The sequence below is a fragment of the Triturus cristatus genome, chromosome 2_2 (genome assembly GCF_964204655.1).
Source record: "Triturus cristatus chromosome 2_2, aTriCri1.1, whole genome shotgun sequence".
NCBI classification, from domain to species: Eukaryota; Metazoa; Chordata; class Amphibia; order Caudata; family Salamandridae; genus Triturus; species Triturus cristatus.
The window spans coordinates 74,610,052-74,636,976 of NC_140582.1; the positions used below are offsets into that span (position 1 = coordinate 74,610,052).

General features: G+C 43.7%; 1 protein-coding gene across 3 annotated transcripts in view; it reads left to right on the forward strand.

Moving 5' to 3' along the window:
- The window catches only part of LOC146861877 (uncharacterized), a 200,000-nt gene that overhangs the window by 117,816 nt on the left and 55,259 nt on the right, over positions 1 to 26,925 (forward strand). For all 3 annotated transcript variants that reach the window (XM_085641048.1, XM_085641047.1, XM_085641049.1), the window contains exons 6-7: positions 8,365 to 8,472; positions 8,812 to 8,910. In XM_085641048.1, the coding sequence (XP_085497174.1) occupies positions 8,365 to 8,472; positions 8,812 to 8,910 (207 nt within the window). The remainder of the gene's footprint in view (positions 1 to 8,364; positions 8,473 to 8,811; positions 8,911 to 26,925) is intronic.

Consider the following 26,925-nt stretch of genomic DNA (forward strand, 5'->3'; position numbering starts at 1 on the left):
ACTTTTTCTCGATAAACCACAAAAAATCTTCAACAACACCAGAATGAGAAGAAAACTTCGTGGGAGCAAGTTTGAATACAGCGAAAGCAAGGGCATACCCCACAGAGACCAGGATACAAGCAATCCATCAAGAAGCAACCCTCTACCAGAGGGGTCAGTCTCTGACAGTGAGGAAGGTCATGAAACTAATGGGCATGATGGCATCATGCATCCCACTTATCCCTCATGCCCGCCTACACATGCGCCCATTCCAAGAATGGCTTAGTAACAGCTGGTCTCAAGCCACAGGAAGTTGGGAGGATCTAGTGGTTGTTACACAGAGTGCAAGCAGAGATACAATGGTGGGCATCCAACAACATGGCACAGGGTAGACTTTTCAGGAACCCAACTCCATCTGTGACAGTCACCACGGATGTTTCCCTCAACGGTTGGAGAGCGCATGTCAACCAGCTGAAAGTTCATGGTCAATGGAACGAACAGGATTCCACAAAGCACATCAACTTTTTGGAAATGAAAACAGTCTTTCTGGAACTCAAGCATTCCAGAAACACATTCAGGGGAAAACCATCTTAATCCAAACAGACAATACAACGAAAATTTTCTATCTGAACAAATAGGGGGGACAAGGTCCTTTCCCCTGAGCAATCTTGCACAGGAAATCTGGCAATGGGCAATAATTCACAAAATAAACCTACAGACAGTACATCTACCAGGAGTAGACAACATTACAGCTGAGCAGAAAGAACAACTGCTCCCACGAATGGGAGTTGAAGCAGAAAACAGTACATTATCTGTTCAACATCTGGGGAACACCAGTGATAGACCTGTTTGCATCAGTGCAGAACAAGAAATGCCAGTCCTTTCCCTCGAGTTTTCCACACCACCTTTCAAAGGGAAATGCACTTTCACTCAACTGGTCACACACATTTGCTTACGCCTTTGCACCAATACCACTAATGCAGAGTGATACAAAAAGCAAAAATTCCAGGAACAAATATGATTCTCATTGCCCCTCAATGGCCAAGGCAAACTTGGTACTCAACCCTCCTAGAACTATCCAGGGGAGAAATGATCAAGATCAAAGCAGAAAAGGACCTGCTAACAATGCAACAGGGCCAGGTCTTTCACCCAGAGCCAGCAGCGCTACAGCTAACAGTTTTGCGCCTGAATACATAGAATTTGGGCACCTCAATCTGCCTCTGCGAACCATGGAAATTCTAAGAGGTAAGGGAACAGTGAACAAGAAAATGCTATACAGCAAAATGGATATACCACATGGTGCACCGCTAACAAAAGAAACAGTTCAATCAACACGCAAGAAACGGTTATTACATGCCTTACTTACCTCTTAGATAGCAACATCAACTACTCAAGCATAAAGCTGCACCTTGCTGCCTTAGTAGCATACACAAGAGGAAAATCATGCAAAAGCTTTTTTACGAGATCAGTAATCAAAAGGTTTTTAGAAGGAGAATAATAATTGCCCCACCAAGAGCAGCTCCAGTACCCACATGGAGCTTAAATACAGTACTTTCTCAACTAATGGCAAAGCCCTTCGAGCCCATGCATACAGCGGACCTCAAACACATTACGGCTAAGCCTTTCTCATTGCAATAACATCACTACGAAGAGTAAGTGAGCTCCAAGTGTTAACAATACAAGAACCCTACTTACAAATCCACAGGATAAAGTAATCTTAAAGACTAACTCACAGTTCTTACCAAAAGTGATATCTAATTTTCACTTAAATCAAAACATTCTCCTGAAGGTTTTCTTTAAAAACCCAAAGACTAAAGTAGAGAGAAGCCTCCACACCCTGGATGTAAGGAGGGCTTTAATGTATTATTTGCAAAAAACAGAACAGATCAGGAAAACAAAACAATTGTTTGTCGCCTACGCACATACCAACGCAAGTTCACCTGTCACAAAGGCAACTATTGCAAGATGGATAGTACAAGCCATCCAATTTTGTTTTACCAATGCCAAGAAAGAATTATCTATTCAACCAACAGCTTACTCCACTAGAAAGAAAGGAGCAACACTAGCCTTTATGGCCAATGCACCCATTGACTCAATTTTCCGCAGCAGCAACATGGGCATCACCACACACTCTTACAAAACATTATTGTGTGGATATACAAATGAATAAGGAAGCTCAAATTGGACAAAGGGTGCTTCAACACCTGTTTGCAATGTCTTCTTTTCACCACAGCCTCCCAGACACGGGAGAAACTGCTACATAATCTAATGCACAGCATGTGAATCCAGAAAAGGATTCACCCTGCAAAACGAAATGGTTACTTACCAGTAGGAGTAGTTTTTCAGCTTGAAGAGTTTTCTGGATTCAGTTGCGACCCACCCGGCCTCCCCTATAAGGAAAATAAACAGGTGGGGAGGCAAAGGACTACATCAGTTACTCAATAACCATCTCAAGGATTACAAAAAAGAATAGGAACAGAAAAAAGAATCCGAAGATGGCCCTCACGCACATCAACCTCCAGGATGCCGTCTGACGTCACACAGGGGACGTATCTGGCACCAAATGGTGGTCGACTGGGACCAAAACAAGAAAAAAAAAGACAATTCCGGACCCAACCACTAGACGGCGGAATAATGCACAGCATGGGAATCCAGAAAATTCTTCAAGCTGCAAAACTACTCCTACTGGTAAATGACCATTTTGTTATTCCAGCATATGCACAATCTTGAATGAACTGCATTCAGTTTTTAGTTCAAACAAACTGCTAATATCCTGGAATATCAGTTAAATAAAATAAAAATAAAGGGCCAGATTTTAGAGTTTGAGGGATGGGTTACGCCATCACAACTGTGACGGATATCCTGTCCATCTTATTACAAGTGCATTATATCCTTTGCCACTTGTATTAAGGTTGATGGAATATCTATCATGTTTGTGAAGGAGTAAATGTCTGCCAAACTTTAAGGGCCAGCTGTACGACGCACCAATTTGCGAGTCGCAAATTGCGTTGCATTTGCGACTCACAATATCCAACTCGCAAATTGGGATGCGCAACAGTGTCTGAGACACTGTTTGCGATTCCCAATGGGGTTGTTAATTGCATGTCTCATGCATATTAATGAGGCTGTCACAATTTGTGACCCCATTGGGAATGGCTGGCACTCCCAGGGATGGTGGCCTGCTGGGGTCAGCAGACCACCATGTCTGGGACTGCTTTTAAAGAAAGCATTTTTTTTAGGTCGAGCCTAGCGTTGCAGCGCGCATACGCTGCTCGCTCTGCGAGGCATGCTGTAGTAGGGTATGCTGTGGAAGTGCTGTGGAAGCCTCGCCCAATCTCCGCCCATATTTTTCATTGGCTGGTGCCATTGTCCTTGGTAAACGCTGGCTTCTGATTGATTATGAGTCTTCTTAGTCCCTTTTTGTTACCACCCTGTCTCCTTTTGTGACCGCTCATAACGACTGGACCTTTTACTTGCGGTGTTACACGGTCCGCTTTATGTATTCGGTGAGCACTATTTTCTTTCAGGCGCACACTGCTCAACAGCGGCGCTGCTTCCCCCATCGGTGGCCGGCACAGTGCGTGTCGCTCGCTGGCCGGAGGTGCGCTCGCTGTTCCGGCTGCACATGCTGGGAAGAGGAGAGGCGCGCTTACTACCGGAGGGAGCCCAGGGTACAGCGCTGGGAAGCCCTAGTTAGGCCACCGGGGAGCGGTACATGGCGGCGCGGAGGCGACGTGCCACTTCACCGTGCAGCAGCAGTGGGTTCGCCTCATCTTCCTCCTCCGGCTTCACCACGGACTCTGGGCTGGAAATCCAGACCGGCTCTGTGGAACAGACCCTGGTACCGCTTGTATCGCAGGTAGAGAGCGGCCGATAAAACCCGGGGTATTGGCGTGCGGTGAACCGGAGTTGGTTGAAGCAGGGAGCTCCATACTCCAGGCGGGGGAGAGTCCAGAGGGTGTCCAACCTTCACAACTACCGTTCCCAGGAGACCCGCGGCTGCCCCGTCTGTGTGTTTGCTTTCTGTCACCCCTCCAATTTCTATTGCATCTTAACGGGAACTTAAATTCTGCCCCTGACTGACCCTTATTTCACAATTTCAACTTTCTGGTTGCGAGAGCCCTGGGCTACTGCACCCTGGCCACCTGACCCACAGCAGGTGAGGGTGCACAGCGTGCGTGGTGGGCGGTGTTTCTCTGGCACATAAAGTGCTGTGGGGGGAAATAGGCTGCTCTACATATAGAGCGGGGTGAAAGTACAGAAACCTGCGTAATTAAAATGAAATCACTAGTCATCCTGCAACACCAGTTCCCATGCGTTTTGTTTTCTAGTGACACACTACTCACTGTACTGGTAACAGTAGAACCTAATCTGAACTGCCATGCCCATTGTCATTTAATTGTCCCAGAATGCACCCATTGCTAATGCGAATTAACCCGCTAAATGCCATGTCACCGATAGTGATCCACCCTCGAACCTTCATGCTTAGGGGAACGAACCAATGCATGATGTTACAATCTACGTGCCCTGACGGTAGGCAACATCAAAGTAAACGTCATGTGTGGACCGTGATTGTGCAGGGATTCTGCGCCAGAGCTTTTGGGTGTGTAGTAAACTGTACTCGTGTTGGAAGGATTTCATCTTTTGCACACAAACAGTCCAAAAGTTACTAAAAACGCAGAAACACATGTTGTTGCACAGTGCCCTTTGCATAGCTTCACTGGTTACTTTTCTGTTGCTTATTACTATATTTGGGAGCTAAACCAACACTAATGATGCGCAGCTATGCCTAGACACTGTTAAATGTAAAAATGAGAAAATAATGAACACTATCTCAGAATGTACCACATGCTGCATAATTTGCCTTTTCTTACCACTTAATTTAGTCAACCCTGCCGCATAAATTAGCCCGCTGCTGCTCCATAATTCCAGTGGCTCTGGCTATAGTTCATGTAGCCTCAGTCAGTGGTTCACAATTAGGACATGCTGGCAGTGAACTACTTTAAGCAGAATGATACCAATATATAACCGAAATACACAACTTGTATGTTTTGACACATCTAATTTCTCTATTTTGCAGTTTCCCAAAAGAATGGTATTCTATTGCTCTACAACGTATTAATATTGCTGATTGAAGAGCAACTCAATCAATATTAAATAATACTTTATAGTGTGGTACCTACTGTTGCTTGCCTGTAACTTTACATATGTTTTTATTTTAATTGTGTCACTCGACATGCTTGCAGTGATAAACAAGCATTTGCAATGCAATAGGTCTCCCTTTTACGCGAGTTTGAGCTATTGCCATTGTGAATGACATTGCCTTTTATTTATGTTTTGATTTTAAAAACACAAATAAAAGGCATTGTTATTTACAATGCCAATAGCTTAAACTCTCGCAAATGCGAAACCTATTGTATTGCGAATGCTTGTTTTTAAATGCAGCCCGTTTTCCTTAAAGGAAAACGGGATGCATTTAAAAAATAAAAATGAAACTTTTTAGTTTCATTTTTTAAGGGCAGGCAGTGGTCCCTGGGACCACTGCCTTCCCGTAAACAATATTTTGAGAGCCACTCTCCTGGGGACTCCTTCCTGTTTGCGGGTGGTAAACTGCGACTGTTTTAGTCATACATAGCTTCAGGAGTCGCTATTAGGAAGGGACTCCCTAGGAATGCCCCTTCCTAATAGCAAGTCGCTAATCCTATTTTGCGAGCCGCAAATTGTTTTGCGACTCGCAAAAGAGGATTAGTACATGAGCCACACGTTTTTTTGTGGTCGCAAATGGGTCTAAAACCCATTTGCGCCCACAAAAAACATTAGTACATCTGGCCCAGTATCACTTGGTAGGTTTGAGAGCTATGAGCCATTGAGGTCTCAATATCAATTCAACAGTGTTACGAATACAGTCGTAACTTTTGATAAGCAGGTGCAATTTTGTGGTGCAAGTAGTTCATGCTTATGTAGTTTGCCAAACTCCTGTAAGGACCCTCTCAATGTTGTCCTTCGCCTGGAGTAGTACCTGCCTAGTGGATCAGCTAGATCACTCCTGGCCATGCTCAGACAATGTGGGGTACTTTTCGTGGTACTATAAACTGTTCTCCTCTATCGCCTTGCTCGCTACAGTATTTAAGAGAGCAGTGACTTTGTGCCCATCCCCATAGGGATATGACTATTTTAGAATCTAACTCTCACCAGTGCAGAGAAAACATTGACACCTTTTCTGGGCCACAGGTGTGAACCTAGGTATGAGAAACGATAGAAGTTATCAGCACCAGAGCATCTATGTTGAAACAGTCTCTTATGACCCTCCTTGCCACATCTAACCAACCGCCTTCCTTTAAAGGTGGGGATTTCTGTGCCCTATTTCATGAGTAGCCCTTGTTAATGGACTCCTTCCCGTGTTCTTCTGTCCCACCTGGGAGACCTTGGAACTGCCTTTGCCATTCCTCTAAGGCAGCTAGCAATGCTTAGCTCCTTGGACTTGCATTGGTGGTATCCTACCCCTTATGCCAAACCCTATTAGCAGTCCATTTCTCTGCAGCTGTCTCTTTCAACTTGGCTAAATACTTAAGAGAACACTTATCGTCTCTAAGTAGCTCAGCCAATGAAAGATTGGTCAGGGACTTCTGTTACCTTCATGCCTTTCACCAAGTCATACCAGTTTGTTGCATTCAGGCAGCTCGCAGAGGAGGCTCCGATTTGCTTACCTTGACTGCCACTTTGGTATTAAGCTAGAGTAGCCTTTGTCACCAGATCAGCGCTTTATGCTTGCTCCTAAACTTTAGATGCTCTATTTCACTCACCTCTAGGATGGCTTCATTCCAACGGAGAGAAAGACTAGTTAGTAGAGGAGCCTCTTGCACAGCATAGTGCAGCATGTGTAGCACACGTCCGCTCAAATGTTTCCATTCTGGAGGACTCATCCACACCAGTGTTGTAGAAGGGTACCATTTCCTCTGGTGCATTGAAAAGGGGAAGGCTGGGTTCTAATTGCAGAGGGGATGCAAAGTGGATAAAGGGAACCGACCAGACTTTAACTTAGCTCCTTAAGGACATAAACTAACCACCTGGATTCTATTCCTCTCCTTCTTTGCCCTATTCTGCTCCTTCTCTACCCATTTGTCATCCATTCCCTTCGTATACACTTGTGATCAGGTGAAGTGGATCCACTGAAACTAAGGGCCTCTTTGGACATAGTTAGTATAGGTTTGAAGCAAAGGTGGAGAAACAACTGGTGAGCCTGCACTGGTTAACATGTACTGCTAAAAATCCATTCTGGGTGTACTTGATAGTACCCCCATATTCTGAGGTCTCTGCTTTTACATTAGTTTTTGGCTCGACAGATGCAGTCCAATTAGGCTGTGAGGCCAGCTTGACAGCCAGCTATGGATCATTATTTGAGTCAAATTATTAAAGCTGTCTTGTCTTATAACTTTTTTCAGTCCTCCTACATCCAGCCCCCTCAATTCAGACTCATCCCATAATTTCTACATCATCTTAATACTATGATCTGGTATATTCTGTGTTCTAGTCATCCCACTGCTTGCCCACCAATGTGAGGCTTTTTTCTTTGGTTTCTGAGACAGTCAGTGTTTACAGGGCAGAATCATATTTGGGTAGTGTTGCTTACCTATGTTATTCAGGAAGACCATATAATCCACTCTGTTTGGGTATGCAAATGATTCCCTTTTATTGCTGAAGGCACACACCTTTTCAAAGGTGTGTGCTATCACAGTCTCTGTTTTACTCTGATGACAGTTTTTTTTAACTAAATACAACTAAAGTGTCAAGTATTCTATAGTTATCAGGTTGCACATATACAGAAACAAACACAGAAATTACTGGTCGATATTTTCAGAAATCCAGACTCATACTTCTTGTTTACCAGAACTCTGTATATCTAAATGTACCTTATCCTACTGTGTTGCATCATCATTACAAACCCATACACCCTAGGAAATCCATTTGTTTCTTTACCCACTCACTTAGACATCCCCAAGCTGGAGTCAAAGAGCCATGGAGGCACAGAGAAGGTATTGCTGCATTTGAGAGGGTGAAAATGAGAGAACAGGGCACATGTGGATTACTTTCTGTGGCAATGCTTTGATGCTGCGACGGACTACACAAACACCATGTATTTGGGTATAGAGCTACACAAAATGTTGAGAAGACCTGTCTGTGGACTAGTTCAAAACTGGGCCCTGCAGTCAGACTTTCTCCATTATATAACCTAGCCTGGACACACAAGCAGGCAGGCAGTAAGTCAAAGTGCAGGTGTGCATCATTATTTCAGTAAGTAGCTTTGTGGCAATTTATGAGCTTGCTGAAGTCCGTTGGCAGGCACCTCTTTATTTTAACTACATAACATTTTATTTTTTGTAACAGGGTTTCCACTTCTCAATGATGATGTTTGTTGGGGAAAGGAGCAAGAGTCAAATACTTTTTCGATGTCTAGTACACAGGCAGAACAAAACATCCGCCAACCCCGCCGAGGCAAGTTGAATAAATGAAGAATTTTTTTAATTATGACGTTTAGCATTTCGGGGCTTATTTCCAACAGTCACATTCTTAACTCCATCATTGCATAAATTTACTTTATTTACTCATTCCACTTGCTCCTCTGGACCCTTCAGATGCTAATACAGCTTTGATCATCTTGTTACCTTGTAATCAAGTCTTTTACCGGTTCTTTCCCGCGCCTAACACGTTTTTAACAGACATGTAAAGATAACCATAACAAGTTTTGCACTACCTTGTGTGAAAAAGAAACCCACTTGTACATAATTAATGTGTATGTCTTATGATTAACTAGACCATGATTGTTTTTAACAGGACAAGATGTTATTTCATTCATTATAAAAGATGAGGAAGAAGCCAACTGCGTGGACCACCAGGATGTTGTAACTAGGGAAAATATCAATAGCTCCACAGGTAAATAAGCAGGTCCTACATGCTTGTGATTGAACCTCTTTCTGGTCTCTCTTATTGAACTCCATCCTTGTTTTGCATTGCACTGTTTCTCCAATCAGCCTTGGATTTTGAGGAGGTAAATGAAACATTTCCCAGCGTACATAATGGAAAGTTCCAGTTCTATTAAGGACACGTACGCAAGGATTATGCTCTTTCTTTTTTTTTTTTTTTACTCCTGCAGACTTCAACATGTCAAATGAACTTCCTTTCCGAACAGGCAACGAGTAAGGAAATACAAAAACTTTCAACCAATCATAATGATCGTCCTCCTTTCTGACTTCTCTTTCTTTTATACAACAGAAGCGCCCCAAGATGATTTCTTTATTCTCCTTTGGCAGTATCAGAACCTGAAATACTAACCGAACAATGAAGCCAGTATCCAGAACCCAAATCTTCAATCTCAGAAAAAACCACTGTATGTTACAATCCATAAAAAAACCTCTCTAAAATGTGCTCTCTACAACATATCATAAGACTAAACAACAGTCCCAGCAAATAAAAGGACATTAGTACACCTACCTTACAGAGCAAGATTATCCCTGAGTTAGATATCATCCCTCCTTTTTCACATAAGGGTTGGAAAGAGTTCCTTGAAACCTTGGGTGGGAATAATCCTCGCCTCCATGTCATTATAGAATTGAATCTTTTCGTTACGTGTGCTAGGACATTTTTAATTCTGTGTCAGGATGCTCGTTCATGGCTTGTCCACCACCAAGGACGCCATATCCAAAATGAAACCTTTTAAGCATGTAGTCCATGACCAGTCTGCTGTGCGCCTGAGAAAAGTCTTTGATGCTATATCCCCTCTTACTAAGTGAGCTCCAAATTGGGACACATCAATGCCCGCTTCTTGAAGGGTAGCACTACTAAAAATGGTCACTCTACCGCTGGTACTTTATTATTTTGGCTCGCTCCCACTATGGATACCGCGAAAATTCTTTACCCAACTTAATACTATGATCACGGGATTCTTATGGGGCTCTGGGAGGCGCAGGGTCGCGCTCACCACCATGTTGAGACCCAGGAGGGAGGGAGGCTTTGCAGTGCCCGACTTCGAGGCTTACTACCATGCCGCCCAGATACAGTGGTTTACAAAATGGATGGCGGGGAGACTGCGTAATGGGGAAGCTCATGGGGGGCATGGACCCGGACCTAATGCAGCTTTCTTGGTACTACTCCGGCTCCCCTTGAGTGAAAGAGAGGCCCGAGGGATCTGTGGGTGATGTGTCAATATTGGAACCGGGCTAGTAAAAGGGCCAAACAGGGGCCCGCATATGCACCCGAGCTCCCGTTGCTGGTTTGCGAGGTACTGCCACATGGGGGAGACTGGCAGGGTTCACGGGACTGGGAAGAGGCGGGAATATCCACTATCAGGGACCTATATGAGGACAATACCCTACTACCCTTTAATGACCTGCTGGAGAGATATGATCTCCCGAGGCGGGACTTCCTCTTACATGCTGCACTGACGGCATCCATCCGTAAGCATTGGAAGAAAGGAATGGCGGAACCGCTGGCTTCTTTGCCATGCCAATATGTGGTATCAGCGGCCGGGACGATCAAGGCGGTCACTTGCCTATACAGGCGGCTCACCCAAGAGATCAGGCGCCCCTTAGAGAATCTGCGTGTCAAATGGGAAACGGACCTTGGGATACCTGTGGAGGAGAAACCGTGGGAAGCGCTGGTAGAAAGGGCATGGAAGTGTTCCCGAAATGCGAGATTTCAGCTAATCCAGTTTTTTGTCCTCCACAGACTATATTTCACCCCCCATAAAATTAACAAATATTTTGGGACCCGTACACTCTGCCCGCGATGTCGGTTGTAAAACACTGAATTTTTGCATATGTTCTGGGAGTGTCCACTTTTGGAGGAGTTCTGGAGAGCAGTGACGTCTACACTAGGAGAAATAATGTATAGGGACAGCCCACTGACACCGGGATATTGCTTATTACACTGGTTCCCCCACACTGCCCGCAATAAAGTAACCAGCAAATTCATTGACCTGGGATTAGTCCTGGCTAAGCGAGAAATTACCACTCACTGGAAGGCGGCCAACGCACCTAATATCTCACGATGGCTGCGGGAATTCACTGTGAGGGGATTTTCAGTTTACAGATGGCACAGAGAACAAGTAATGAAAAAATACTAGAGGCACCCGACTGATAATGCAGACCCACCTCTAGAGTGAGGAGACTTGTGTGTAGGGATTGAATCATGATCTTACCTGCGCAGGTAGCTTGGAAATTGACACGCATGCACTATATAGTATAGTGGCTCCCTGTCTGTGGACACCCTCCTACTTGACTTATGGAACTAGCTGCCTAACATGACTCAATACTATAGTCCGCTGGGAACTAACTGATAGAGCGACATGCCTGAAGGGAGGGGGGAAGAGGGGGTGGGGGGGGAGTTTTGTTCATCTATTGGGTGTTGAGATAGTTATGAGTGAGGGCTGGAACGGGCAACTGAGATGCTGATCCCCCGGCATAGGGATATAGAACGCGGATCTTCTGCGACCTCTGATAGGGACGATGAACGCAGTTGCCCCCTGAGATGACGGCTACATGTGGTGAGGAGACGAGAGCAGTAATATATGGCTATAATTATGATTGTTGATAGCCACTGTTTGCAACATGATGGTAAATCATATGTATCTTTGTGATGGCACTGCTTGATATGCTGAAATTGAATAAAAATCTGTTTACAAAAAAAAAAAAATCGATGGCCGCTTCTTGCATGGCCCAGCGGACCCATCAAGCTATGGTGAGAGAAGAGACTGCTTTGAAAGGTTTCTTGAGGGTATTAGTAATTGCCTCTCTCCCTAAGGACGGAACTTCTCCGTCGTATTCTCTTACACCTTGAGGCACCGTACCACACACAGTTTTTGGAATGTATCAAAAGCCAAATCTCATCAACTTATGTACCAGCGGGTGCTCCCCTACCTGGTAACCCTGTATCGGAACATGTCCTGCTGCAATAGCTAACATATAGGTATTCACTGGCCTGTAGGCCAAACCCTGCGATGCCAGCAAAGCCAAGAAATTCATCACTTGGACAGCGTCAAACCCCAAGGGATTCCCACCTTTTTGTACACACCAACTAACCCTTCTTGAATAGGCTGACCTGTATCATTTGTTGGTCCTGTTTTCCCATTTTGTGGCCAACAGCCGCTCAGCCTCTTTTGAAAGTTCCAGGACTCTCCATCCATGCAATGAGGGGCATCCGTCCCTGGAGGATTAATGGGCAAGGATTGCCTAGAGAATCCAGAACAAAATCTGGAGCATGGGGTAGAAAGATTGGAGAATCCAAAGAAGGTCCCAGAAGAACTGGAAACCATACTTATGACCTCCAGAATAGCATGAAAAGGTCTAACCTCACCTGTTGTCACCTTATCTGAGTTGCTCATGATCATCGCGAACGGGGAAACATGTATGCCTGCTTCCCAGATAATTCCTGAAGAAAGGCATCCGTCGATACCGCCAGGGGGTCTGGCTTCAAGCTGAAGTATCTTTCTACTTGTTGAACCAGACATGAGGCGAAAAGATCCACTGTGAAAGGTCCCCACCGATTATTGATCCTCTTGAAAGTCAGCGGATCCAGTTGCCACAGGCTCATCTCCGACCATTCCCCCAATCACCAATGCACTACCTCATTGGAGACTCCCAGGAGGTATGCCTGGACTGCGATATTGTTGGACAAGCAGAAGATCCAGAACTCCTTTTCTAGGTCCGCCAAGACTTTAAACCTGGTCCATCCAAGGTGGTGCTGTAGCAAGTTGCCGATAGGTTGTCTATTTTTAGAAGGACGCAGCAACTCACGCTCTCTTTCGTCCAACATTGGGTGGCAAAGGATCCCGCCATCAACTTACAATTTATGTGAAGTCATTGTTCTTCTGTGAACCATTTTTCTCCTGTGAAAGAGTCCTTGCATTGTACAAAGCCCAAGCCTTACAGCAGGTGAATTGTCGTTTGAACTGCTCCCCTAGTCGGTTGGGGCATTGATCCATCAGCATGGGGCCATCCAGATAGATGATGAGACGGAAGCATGAGCGCAGATGGACTCATTGCTGGCCACAGCACCTTGGCGAAGCACCATGGTGCTGAGGAGAAATCAAAAGGCAGGGTTTTGAACTCGTACACTTGTCCTCTCCATTGAAATTGCAGAAACCTGCGATGAGGCGCAAAAATGGTAACAGTCAGGTATACGTCTTTCAGCGCACCATCCAATCGTCCTGCCGCAACAGATCTCGCAAGAGATGAATACCTTCCATGTTGAAATGGCGATAAACCAGTCACCCATTGAACTCCTTGAGGTTTATATGGTTTGCTGACCACCATCCTTCTTCTCCTCCAAAAAGATGTTGCTGAGGGAACCCTGCGGTGGAAGATAAGACAGGGCAATTGTTTCGTTCTGCAATAATTCTGCCACTTCTTGGTCTATCAAGGTAACTTGTTCCCCTGAAAAAACCAACAGACGTAGACGGGAGCGTTGTACTGGGGAGCTATATATCTCGATGTAAAAACTTGAATTGTCTGCAGGACCCAGAAGTTCGAGGTTAGCACCTCTCAGGTGTGTAGAAACACCCCCAGACGACCTCCCGCCATTTGCTGGGAAGAATGGCAAACAATCACCTGACTGGGACCGGTGGAATTGCCCTCTGGAGGAGCCTTGTGTGCCTCGACCTCTCTGGCCTCTCCTGGTCCTGTCACTGCCCTTTACAGTAGCCTTAACCTCGAGGAGGGTCTTGGGCGAGAAGCAGCTGGCCGAGCGCCCCCTGCCACAGCTGGCCCAACAAAAATTCAGGGGTGACCGATCTTCTTCATGGAAGCCTGTGCATTGTCGAGTGACGTGAACATGGAAAACGTTTAACCACCTCCTTTATAAAAGGCTCCCCGAAAGCCCCCTTGGGCCATTGTCCTCACTTTTGTGGAAGCCAAATTCCCCAACTTGGGTTACACTTTAAACAACAGAGAGCAGCACCTCTCAGTAGATAGTATGCAGTTGTCATGGACAAGGAATATCACTGCATGCTGTGCCCACCAGGAAAGAGCCTCCAGGGAGACTGGATTGCCGGAGGACTTGGCTTCTTCTGCCAAATCTAGGATTTTTGTTAGGGGGCCAATGACATCCATGAGCTTATCCTGGCATGATCTCCATGACCGGTCTATACCCTTCTTGGGGTCACAGATAGATCGTGCCAGTAATTTGGCAATTCTAGTGTCTGTCTGGCACGAGGGCCATTTTCCTCACCAAAGATAAGCATGGGCACTAAACCCTGAGACGCGCCCTAACCTCTTTCACTGGAGGCTTCCTGAGGCGAGTTGCCACATGCTTGGCCACCTTGGTTGAGGTTAACCATTCTGCGGAGTGAGGGTGGACCAGATTGTTGGGATCCAGAATATTTGAGAGATCGTCCAGCCCCTGGGCATCGTGTGAGAGCGTGGAAGGGGTAAAGACAAGATGAGGGGCCTCCCTCATCATTCGATTCCCCGTGGGAATCGTCCTCCCTGTCTGGAAAGGAGGGGGCAAAGGCTAACTCATCAGGGGTGAAGCCTTAAGCTTCTGCCGGGTTCCCGTCGAGACCACTGGGGAAAGATCGAGGGAGAAACGCGTTTTTCAGTCTCTCAAAGGCATTTAAATCGACCCCAGAATCCGCCTTGCGTTTAGGAGGGCGCCGCACTTCCTGACTAAGCCCTTGGAAGGGGCCCCGGGGACGGGGTGATCTAGTGTCCTGTTAAGGGGAACAGAGCAGGCATATGCCAGCTGAATCAGGTGCCTCTCTAGGGACTCAATAGCCAAGGCCACTGCCTGGAGAATGGAGGCTTCCACAGCCTCGCAAAACTCATCTAGAGGAAGGACTGAAATGGACTCCTCCTCTATTCACCCTCCATTCTTGCCTGCATTTAAAAGACTTCTTTAACTTAAAGCACCTTGTGGCAGCGTCTATGTGGCACTGGGCAAGGCCAGTTTATTTTGGACACACTAAACAGCTCAAGTGGGTCAAGCCCTGGGTCCTACACACCCTATTAATTAGGAAGGGTTAATACACCGCCTGGGCCCTGCTCAAAGCAGTAAACACATGCGCTGCACTGCGATCAGTTTTTTACAGTAATACAGACATGATGCACTCTGGCATCTTGCCGCTCTGTTTTTATTCATTGTGGACCTCTGCGGGGCGTAGTAAGCTTCCAGGCTTTTGCGTCTGAGGAACACGCTCCGTGGAGGCGCAGGGTTAGTCGGATGACTGTAATAATGAGTAAGCCCGGGCGGGTAACTACGCTCCGCCAGCATAGTTTACGTAGTTTTGCCTACTCTTCATTCCGTTGCCAACGCGGAGCTTAGGCAAAACTACGACTCCGTGGCGGAGCGTAGTTAGCCGGCCTCTCCACCCTCCCGAAGTAATTATAAAGTAATAAAAAAGGCACTTACCTGCCGTGTGTTACATTCTATATTTATTTTAGGTTGTTTCACTTTAAACATGTTTGAGATGTTGTCGCATGCACTTGCATGCGACATATTATTTAATGGCGTTCGATGTTCTATGTAGAGCGTAGATGCCTTGGTTAACGGTTGGCGGTCATAAGATACTTGGAGTTGGATGTGACCGGTGTACCTTTTCCGTGCTGCAATAAACTCAACATTATTTTATAATACTGGACTTTTATTAATCTTTAACTTTGCAATATTGACGACGAGCGGTACCACTCAGCAGCACGGACACGGAGTGGTATTTCGAACCCATCGAGATTTAGATAAGAACTTCACTTCTATTGGATTCTTGAAAATGGTACGTTATTGATCATATTACTTGTCATTAACTTATGTGCATTGATAGCACCAGCGGCAGTTTTAACTTACTTCTCATAAGTGTTCTGACTGCACCTGCGGCTGTTATTAATCTCACCGCATCTAACGTTCATCAGCCATATTAAATTCCCTTTTCTGGAGTTTTGACCTTGTCAATTAGTCTTGCGGTGAATTTTGCCTCCGATTTATTCATTTAAATATTGCGCGCATAAAGAATTCAAAAGTAAATACCATCTACAGTTTAGCGACACTGACGGCATCGAGGGAACCATATCGCCGATGCCTATGTGACGTTCATCCCTTGCGCACATAAAGAATTCAAAAGTAAATACCATATACAGTTTAGAGACACTGACGGCTTCGAGGGAACCATTTCGCCGATTCCTATGTGACGTTCATTCCTCTCTGCAAGGAACTAGCGCGTCACCTATGGAGCCAACGCAAGCACGTCCTGACAGAGGACATCACGCACTGAGCGGCCATTTTGTGGTTTCCATAGTCACGTTTCTGTCTCTGCTTCCGATATTCGAGACATTTCGTTTTGGAGTGCAGATTACACATTAAGGATTAAACTGTGAGTGATTACTTGGTTATATATATATATATATATATATATATATATATATATATATATATATATATATATATATATATATATATATCCTACTGGCGGTCGCCAGTAGGTAGTTATAGTTAGGACCCCTTTTCCATAGGAAAACCTCAACATTCTATTTTGAATAACTTTGGCGCCGGTCGACGAATCCTCGCGAATTTTTCAAAATAGGTGGGGCGCTACGCTCCGCTGCTACCCTGAAAGTCTCGGGGGGATTCGTCAAGCGGGGGCTGAGAAAAAAGGGGGGTCCCAAAACGCGTTTTCCCCATGCATTTTTCCATAGGACCTTTAGACAGGGCTACAGCCCGAACGGCTGAACAGAGTTACTTGAAATTTGGCAGAGAGGTAGTCCCCAGGTCAAGGAAGTGCCTTTTGTAGGTTTGGTGTAAATCTGTTCAGTAGATTCTGAGAAAATAGCCTTTAAATCAATATATATATATCTAAGCGAGCTCCGCGCGCGCTGGGTGCGCGCACCTCGCCGTGCGCGAGCGCAATTCTGATTGGTTGTTAGATCTTAGTAAACATTCGAATCGGTGGAAATCAGGAAGCGGCGGCCGCCATTTTGTCTATCGCATAAAGAGGGGGTGATAAACAAAGGGGGAGAACTTGAAAAGGGGGCAGAGTGGGTAGAAATAGACCCAGTAGGCATTGTAAGGGGGTCAAAGTAGGACCTTGTAGGGCAAAAAAAAAGATTAATATTTTGTTAAAAAATATCGCCGAGTGCACGCACCCAGCGCGCACCCGGAAAAAAACTTAATAAAACAAATTTTAAAAAAAACGCATTTAAGTGTTTAGATATAAGGTGGCTCTAAAAAGAGCCCTTGTGTTTATTGTTTGTTTTTTGGTACCTACAAGTAAGTACATGGCCCATCTAGCGTAACGTGGGCACGCGGTGCGCGTAGCGCACCGCGTGCCCACCGTGCGTGCACGCCACTAACTGCGTAAAGTGGGCGCGCGGTGCGCGAAGCGCACCGCGTGCCCACCGTGCGTGCACGCCACTAACTGCGTAAAGTGGGCGCGCGGTGCGCAAAGCGCACCGTGCGCGCACGGAACGAACTGCGTTAAGTGGGCGCGCACGCCACGAATGGCGTAAAGTAACTTAGCATGTAAAAAAACGTACAAATTCACTGAAAAAACCATAGGTTTCACACACGTTATAGTTAGGAATTAGCATTTAAAAAACCTTGCAAATTCACTGAAAAAACCATAGGTTTCACACATGTTATAGTTAGCGGAAATTTTTTTGGGGATAAAAAACCAATGAAATTCCCCCGTTATAGTTAGTGCAGGCAACTATAACTCACGCGACCGCAATCTTCTGCTGATGACATATGTGTCTTTATGAAAAAAAAATATTTGTAATATATGTATAGCTAAAAATGTATGGAAGAAGACATGGGCAAATAAGTGTCTAAATACAGTATTAGCATCAGCAGAGGATTGCGGTCGCGTGAGTTATAGTTGCCTGCACTAACTATAACGGGGGAATTTCATTGGTTTTTTATCAGTAAAATTTCCGCTAACTATAACATGTGTGAAACCTATGGTTTTTTCAGTGAATTTGCAAGGTTTTTTAAATGCTAATTCCTAACTATAACGTGTGTGAAACCTATGGTTTTTTCAGTGAATATATATATACATATATATATATATATATATATATATATATATATATCCATCAAACAAGGTACCCCTTATGGAAGAGCCACACGTATGGGAAGCGGACCATCAGCTGCAGGATACAACGTGCTACAAAGAACTCAGCACCAATCCAATCAAAGAAATTCAAGCAGCCATCAATCAACATCTTAATGACTGGCTTAAGGAAGGTCTCATTGATGAAGAAGAGAAAAAATATCTTACAGTGACAAAACCCATTGAAGCCACCATGTACTTTCTACCCAAAGTACACAAGCGTTTACACAAACCTCCAGGCAGACCTATCGTCTCGGCCAACGGTTCAATTATGGAACCCATTTCTAATTACATTGATCATTTTTTAGCGCCAATTGTAAAGGACTTAACTAGCTATCTCAGAGATACAACAGACCTACTACAGAAACTGGAGGGGATACCCTGGAATCATCAATTCAAACTTGTGTCAATGGATGTTGTGTCTCTGTACACGAACATAGAACATGAAATAGGTCTAAAAGCCTGCAGCTTCTTTCTGGGCAAACGCAACATTCAATTTAAACAACACAATTCTATGTTACTTCAAATGATCACTCTATGCTTGCAGAATAACATTTTCACTTTCAACAAGAAACATTACCAACAGATGAAAGGTACAGCCATGGGCTTTTCATTTTCACCAAACTTTGCAAATCTAGTAATGGGTTGGTTCGAACAAAAAATTGCATGGAACAGCGACAATGACCATCATGTGCAGAAAATCATAGCATGGTGGCGTTTCATCGATGATCTATTCATCATATGGGACGGAACTACGGAAGAATTTGCCACATATTTCCAAATCCTGAACAATAATGAAACTAAACTACAATTCACCTATGAAATCAGTTCAACCAAGATCTCATTCTTAGACATCGAAATCTACGTACAAAACAACACAATACAAACAACCCTGTTCAGAAAACAAACAGCAACCAACTCATTACTACATGCGGACAGCTTCCACCCCACCAATCAAAAATGGAACATACCCTATGGGGAATTTTTACGCTTGCGCAGAAACTGTTCCGCCAACAATGATTTTGAACATCAGAGCAAAGCTATGGCAATAAGATTCCAAAAAAGACAATATCCAGACAGGATAATTCAAACAAGCCTCAGGAAAGCAAAAGAAAGAAATCGCACGGAGATTTTGAAAAGCAAACCTATGGTGACTCAGAATGATCTCACTAAAATACGCCTTATCACAACTTTCTCAACTGAAACCAGTGATCTTGTCAATATTTTAAAAAAACATTGGGGCATCCTAAAACTAGACACCACAATTGCCGACCTGATTGGAGATCACCCGGATGTCACCTATAGGAGAGCACCAAATCTAGGTGACAGACTCACAAATAGCCATTTTAAAATCAAGCAACAAAAACCATGGACAAACATTGAGGGCTTTTGGCCATGCAAAAATTGCAAAGCTTGTAAAATTGGCATACCGAAAAAAGTGGTGGAAGGCAGAAGTGGAGGAAAGTGGAAAATTCAGCAACACATTTCTTGTAAAACCAAATACGTGGTGTATGTTGTTGAATGCCCCTGTAAGTTAAAATATATAGGGAGTACTATTTGTGAAATCAAGAAACGCATCCTAGAGCACATCAGAGCCACGGTCAACATTGATCGTTCAAATGCCATTGCCAAGCATATGGAAAGCTCACATGACAGCAAATGGGAACTACTACGCTACTATGCCATTGAACATGTGCCACCCTTGGATCGTGGAGGAAACAGAGAAAAACTCCTCCGCCAAAAAGAATCCAAGCATATTGTGTCATTCAGAACTCTGACCCCGTATGGACTCAACCAGGATGAGGAACTCTTTGTACATTTGTGAACTCTATGGTTATAATTTCATTACATACCTCAGCCTTGCAGTCATTACCATAATACTGACCAATTGCAAAAAACTGTTTTTTTGTTTATTTCAATGCAGGAGCTTTATCGTACTAGTTATGAACATTAACCTTAATAGAAGCCAAACCCCTATTATAAGGCGGTCTTTTGGCCCTTTTGTTCATTTATTTGTATCAATTGAATTTGGTGTCAACATGTGCTTCCCCACCAGAGGGGTGTATTTTCTTCTTCTTTTTGTGACTTGTAGTTTCACATGAGACTGACATATTTTGCTCTTAACACCAATAGAGGGTTAATATGACATAATCATAATAATTTCCTTCTACTTGTCACATAAGCTTTCGCATTGAACACTACGCTTTATGGTTATCTTATCATTGTCAGTATTATTTGTCTTACTACTGCGTTGCCTATAGCGTTCCACTTATGGATGATTAATAAGTTTAACCTTAATTAGCATTCTCTCCACCAGTTACTGGAGTTTAACTTTGTTTTAATTTTGAAAAATTTTGTTTTGTGTATGTACCAGCACAATTCACAAACACAGGCACTACAACAACCAGCATGCCTTGCAAGTGCTTAAACAGGAAGTAGTAGCATTAACTGACATAAATAATGTCTGACCACTGTGTTTGGTAACCCGTGATCAAGGTTCGAGTGAGAACCGAAACGCGTTGGGCCAGTGTTGTTGTTTGACTGGCAGTGCTGTGCTGAAGAACCTTTCTTTTTTGGAATAAAAATGAACTGTTAATTCACCTTGGATTCCGAGTGAGTGCGTGTACCGTCGACCTCTGGGCTCAGAGGTCTCCTGTTCTTTATATATATATATATATATATATATATATATATCCATCAAACAAGGTACCCCTTATGGAAGAGCCACACAGGTAGGTTGTTTTTTGAAAGACTGAGCATCAGCCCACTGTGGTGTTACGAACTATGAATTACATGTATTAGCAGGACGGACTCACTGGAGTTTTATTGATTTGCAACTACAAGTACCATGAGGCCACTGGAGTGGCCACGCCCACAGGGGAGGTGTTTGTGAAACAAATTGTTGCTTTTTTCCGATCCTGCTATGCGTGTTAAGTGCCAATGATTAAGGGTTTAAAGGACCCGAAACGCGTCTGGCAGTATTCCTGTGATGACGGCTTTGTCAGGAACTGTTTTCAGCCTTCGTGATTAAAAGATGAAAAACAACCTACCTGTGTGGCTCTTCCATAAGGGGTACCTTGTTTGATGGATATGAAGCGGCCCGCTCCGGTCGCGGAAGAAGCCCCGCTGCAAGCGCAGCGTCCCCGGAGGTGAGGCCATCTGGTTTCACTTGGGAGGTAGTTCCATCACGAAGGAGAAAGAATGCAGCATGTTTTTTGAAAGACTGAGCATCAGCCCACTGTGGTGTTACGAACTATGAATTACATGTATTAGCAGGACGGACTCACTGGAGTTTTATTGATTTGCAACTACAAGTACCATGAGGCCACTGGAGTGGCCACACCCACAGGGGAGGTGGTGGTGAAACAAATTGTTGCTTTTTTCCGGTCCTGCTATGCGTTTTAAGTGCCAATGATTAAGGGTTTAAAGGACCCGAAACGCGTCTGGCAGTATTCCTGTGATGACGGCTTTGTCAGGAACTGTTTGCAGCCTTCGTGATTAAAAGATGAAAAACAACCTACCTGTGTGGCTCTTCCATAAGGGGTACCTTGTTTGATGGATATGAAGCGGCCCGCTCCGGTCGCGGAAGAAGCCCCGCTGCAAGCGCAGCGTCCCCGGAGGTGAGGCCATCTGGTTTCACTTGGGAGGTAGTTCCATCACGAAGGAGAAAGAATGCAGCATGTTTTTTGAAAGACTGAGCATCAGCCCACTGTGGTGTTACGAACTATGAATTACATGTATTAGCAGGACGGACTCACTGGAGTTTTATTGATTTGCAACTACAAGTACCATGAGGCCACTGGAGTGGCCACGCCCACAGGGGAGGTGTTTGTGAAACAAATTGTTGCTTTTTTCCGGTCCTGCTATGCGTGTTAAGTGCCAATGATTAAGGGTTTAAAGGACACGAAACGCGTCTGGCAGTATTCCTGTGATGACGGCTTTGTCAGGAACTGTTTGCAGCCTTCGTGATTAAAAGATGAAAAACAACCTACCTGTGTGGCTCTTCCATAAGGGGTACCTTGTTTGATGGATATGAAGCGGCCCGCTCCGGTCGCGGAAGAAGCCCCGCTGCAAGCGCAGCGTCCCCGGAGGTGAGGCCATCTGGTTTCACTTGGGAGGTAGTTCCATCACGAAGGAGAAAGAATGCAGCATGTTTTTTGAAAGACTGAGCATCAGCCCACTGTGGTGTTACGAACTATGAATTACATGTATTAGCAGGACGGACTCACTGGAGTTTTATTGATTTGCAACTACAAGTACCATGAGGCCACTGGAGTGGTCACGCCCACAGGGGAGGTGTTTGTGAAACAAATTGTTGCTTTTTTCCGGTCCTGCTATGCGTGTTAAGTGCCAATGATTAAGGGTTTAAAGGACACGAAACGCGTCTGGCAGTATTCCTGTGATGACGGCTTTGTCAGGAACTGTTTGCAGCCTTCGTGATTAAAAGATGAAAAACAACCTACCTGTGTGGCTCTTCCATAAGGGGTACCTTGTTCGATGGATATGAAGCGGCCCGCTCCGGTCGCGGAAGAAGCCCCGCTGCAAGCGCAGCGTCCCCGGAGGTGAGGCCATCTGGTTTCACTTGGGAGGTAGTTCCATCACGAAGGAGAAAGAATGCAGCATGTTTTTTGAAAGACTGAGCATCAGCCCACTGTGGTGTTACGAACTATGAATTACATGTATTAGCAGGACGGACTCACTGGAGTTTTATTGATTTGCAACTACAAGTACCATGAGGCCACTGGAGTGGCCACGCCCACAGGGGAGGTGTTTGTGAAACAAATTGTTGCTTTTTTCCGGTCCTGCTATGCGTGTGAAGTGCCAATGATTAAGGGTTTAAAGGACCCGAAACGCGTCTGGCAGTATTCCTGTGATGACGGCTTTGTCAGGAACTGTTTGCAGCCTTCGTGATTAAAAGATGAAAAACAACCTACCTGTGTGGCTCTTCCATAAGGGGTACCTTGTTTGATGGATATGAAGCGGCCCGCTCCGGTCGCGGAAGAAGCCCCGCTGCAAGCGCAGCGTCCCCGGAGGTGAGGCCATCTGGTTTCACTTGGGAGGTAGTTCCATCACGAAGGAGAAAGAATGCAGCATGTTTTTTGAAAGACTGAGCATCAGCCCACTGTGGTGTTACGAACTATGAATTACATGTATTAGCAGGACGGACTCACTGGAGTTTTATTGATTTGCAACTACAAGTACCATGAGGCCACTGGAGTGGCCACGCCCACAGGGGAGGTGTTTGTGAAACAAATTGTTGCTTTTTTCCGATCCTGCTATGCGTGTTAAGTGCCAATGATTAAGGGTTTAAAGGACCCGAAACGCGTCTGGCAGTATTCCTGTGATGACGGCTTTGTCAGGAACTGTTTTCAGCCTTCGTGATTAAAAGATGAAAAACAACCTACCTGTGTGGCTCTTCCATAAGGGGTACCTTGTTTGATGGATATATATATATATATATATATATATATATATATATATATATATTTTCTCTTGGTTTAATACGTCCATCTCCATCCAATGACATTATAAAGTGGACCAAAATACAGACTTAACAGGGCGATTGACACTTTCTTTTCTTTGGGAAATTCCATAATTTCTTGTTTTAGATGTTTAATTAGTCAAGGTTAAGGTTTTATACAAAGTTCATACAATTTCATCTGAACAGCGTTTTCAAACATTTTAATTCAGTTTATCATTTTCAATAACAATTTAACTTTATTGGTCAACACAAAATGCAATTCGATCCACCTGCAACATTTTTACAGCTTAAAGGTGACCCACCATGGTCCTTTTTAACGTATATGAAGGCCATTGATGGTGAAAGAATGGGTTCTGAAAGAAATAAAAGCATATTCTTACATTGTCTTGTTTCGGAAGGCCAAGTTGTTTTAGGTCACTACCCCAAATTCCTACACAACATGATGGGGGAGGTGATTCTATGAATGTGTACACCGAAGCATTAGCCAGAATGGAAAAAAGATTTAAACCTACTATTAACATAGCTCTTAATCGTTTCAAATTCTACACTAGAAAACAAAATGATGAACAATCTTTTGATGACTTTTTAACAGCTTTAAGGTCTTTGACGATCCATTGTAACTTTGGCAACATGACTGATGAGATGATACGTGACCAGATTATTGTGCACACTAAATGCAAAAAACTCAGGATAAATTATGGGTCATGGGCGACCCCAATTTAAATGAAACTATAGCTACTGCCAAAGCACAAGAGCAATCTGATTTGTGGACGGAAGCTATCAGGAAAAATACAGAAAAGAAATCCACAGATGAAGAGATTTGCGCCATTGGACACAAATTTGAACCGAAACAGGATTCCGTGCAACCCATAGGAAAATTCACGGTTAACAAGCCTAAACAATATTCTAATCAAAGAGCAAATGAAAGTTTTAATAACTATGGGTCATGTTACAGATGTGGCAACAAATCACATTATGCTTCCTTTCCAGGTTGTCCAACGCTCAAAAGAGAGTGTAAAATTTGTAATAGCATTGGTCATTTCAGTAACATGTGCAGAGATAAACGATCTCATATTCAGAGACGTGGAGCTGTATCATCCATCTCAGAGGAAAATATTAACACGATTAGAGAAGTCAATCACACAACTGACAAAGGTTTTGTAGTTTCAATTTCAGATAGTTATACACAAGTACGATTAAGATCCCCTAAATGTACTTTTCAAGTTTGTGGGATAGACTTGCTTCTTACGGTTGACTCTGGTTCACCATGGACCATCATAACTCAGGAGTATTTTAATGACACTTTGGCTAAATCCATTTCTTTTGACAATTTACAAATATCAGACATTGTGGCTGAAAGTTTTTGTGGTACCAAAATTAATATCATCAGATTCTTTTTAGTAGAATTACATTTTAGACATAGAAATGCTGAGATAAAACTGTATATTTCCCAGAAAGGTATAAATGTTTTGGGATGGCAGGATCAGTGGAAGCTGGGAATCATTCTGAATTCCCGTTCTAAAGATCCCGTCTCATTATGTGATGATTGCCTAATGGATACTGTTACTGTAGTTGAAGATGCCGTTGAAGACAGTTCAAGTATGAACACCATGGGATGTGAACTCATCAAAAATTTTAGTAAAGTTTTTAGTGACAAATTAGGTAAACTCAAAAAGTTCTCACATAAAATTGTCTTAAAAAAAAATTCACACCCCTGTAGTGCAAAGGTTGAGAGGCGTCCCTATCAATATCAGAGAAGAGCTCAAAACTATGCTGGATGATTTATCAAAGGAAGGGATCATTGAACCCATAGAATCTTCTGAATGGGTGCCTCCCATAGTTTTGGTACGCAAACCTGATCAAAAATTGAGGGTGTGTGTAGACTTGAGGGCATTGAATTCCAACATAATTATAGACTGCCATCCTCTGCCGAATGTATTTGAGTTAGTGTCTCTTTTAGAAGGTGCACAAATATTTTCCACTCTTGATTTAAGATCGGCTTACCACTAAATAGAACTCACTGAAGACAAAAAAATATACTGCTTTTATTACTCCACAAGGTTTGTTCCAATACACTCGGATGCCGTTTGGGTTAGCAGCCGTAGCATCAGTTTTTCAAAGAGTTATGTTTCACATTTTTAGAGATGTAGATAATTATGTCAAATGCTTCCAAGATGACATCTTGGCGTTTTCAAAAGACAATCTTGAACACAAAAGACATCTACAAGAAGTTTGTAAACGGTTAGAACAAAACGGTTTAACGCTCAAAGCACACAAGTGTAAATTATTCCACAAGTCATTAGAGTACTTAGGTCATACCCTATCAGGTAATGGAGTAGTTCCTAAGAAATCCAATGTGGAGGCAATTATCAAAGCTCCCTCTCCAAATAACAGAGAGCAACTTCTATCATTCACGGGAATGTGTGAGTATTACAGCAAATTTGTTAAGAATTTTGTAACAAAAATGGAACCTTTGCGACTACTGTTGAGAAAAGGTGTCAATTATGAGTGGACTGATGTCCAACAAGGTTCTTTTGACACCATAAAAAATAATATAATCAATGCCCCTACCCTTAAACCGTTTTGGATCAACAAAGAATGCATCATTACGGTTGATGCAAGTCTATATGGTTTAGGAGGAGTTTTATCACAGAAGGAGGGAAAGGAAGAAAGGAATGTAGCTAAATGAATGTGAACGCAAGTATGCAGTCATTGAAAAATAACTTTTATCTTGTGTTTGGGCCATTGAACATTTTAGATTGTACGTGTGGGGAACAAAATTTACCCTTAGGACAGACCACAAACCTCTAGTCAATATCTTATCTTCAGAGGGGGGTGGCATTCCACTGCCAGAATAGCAAGATTATCCTCCAAATTGCAAGAATATAATTTCAATACAGTGTATCTTCTTGGAAAGAAAAATGTCACAGCTGACTTTCTTTCACGGTTACCCTGCAACCAACACAAAGTCAGTGTTGTTAAGGAACAAGATTTTGTACTGAGCATTGAAGATGTGCTTCAGGATAAATTTCAGGATATAACTGAAGATTTGTGGCGTGAAAGTGAACAGAGAGATAATAAGTGGGTTGAGCTTAAAGAATACATTAAGAATGGTTGGCCCAAAAAGAATTTGTTAAGGTCTGATTTGTTACCATTTTTCAATGTCTTAGAGGAATTAGAACTTGAAAGTGATTTCATTTTTAAGTCCGGCAAATGTATTCCTCCAGAAGGTATGTATGAAGTTATATTACACATTGCACATAGAACACATCCTGGAATATCTTCAATGAAACGTTTAGTCAGAACATACTTCTGGTGGCCAGCCATTGACAAATTTGTCGATAGAGTGGTTAGAGAATGTCCAGAATGTGTTTCAAGT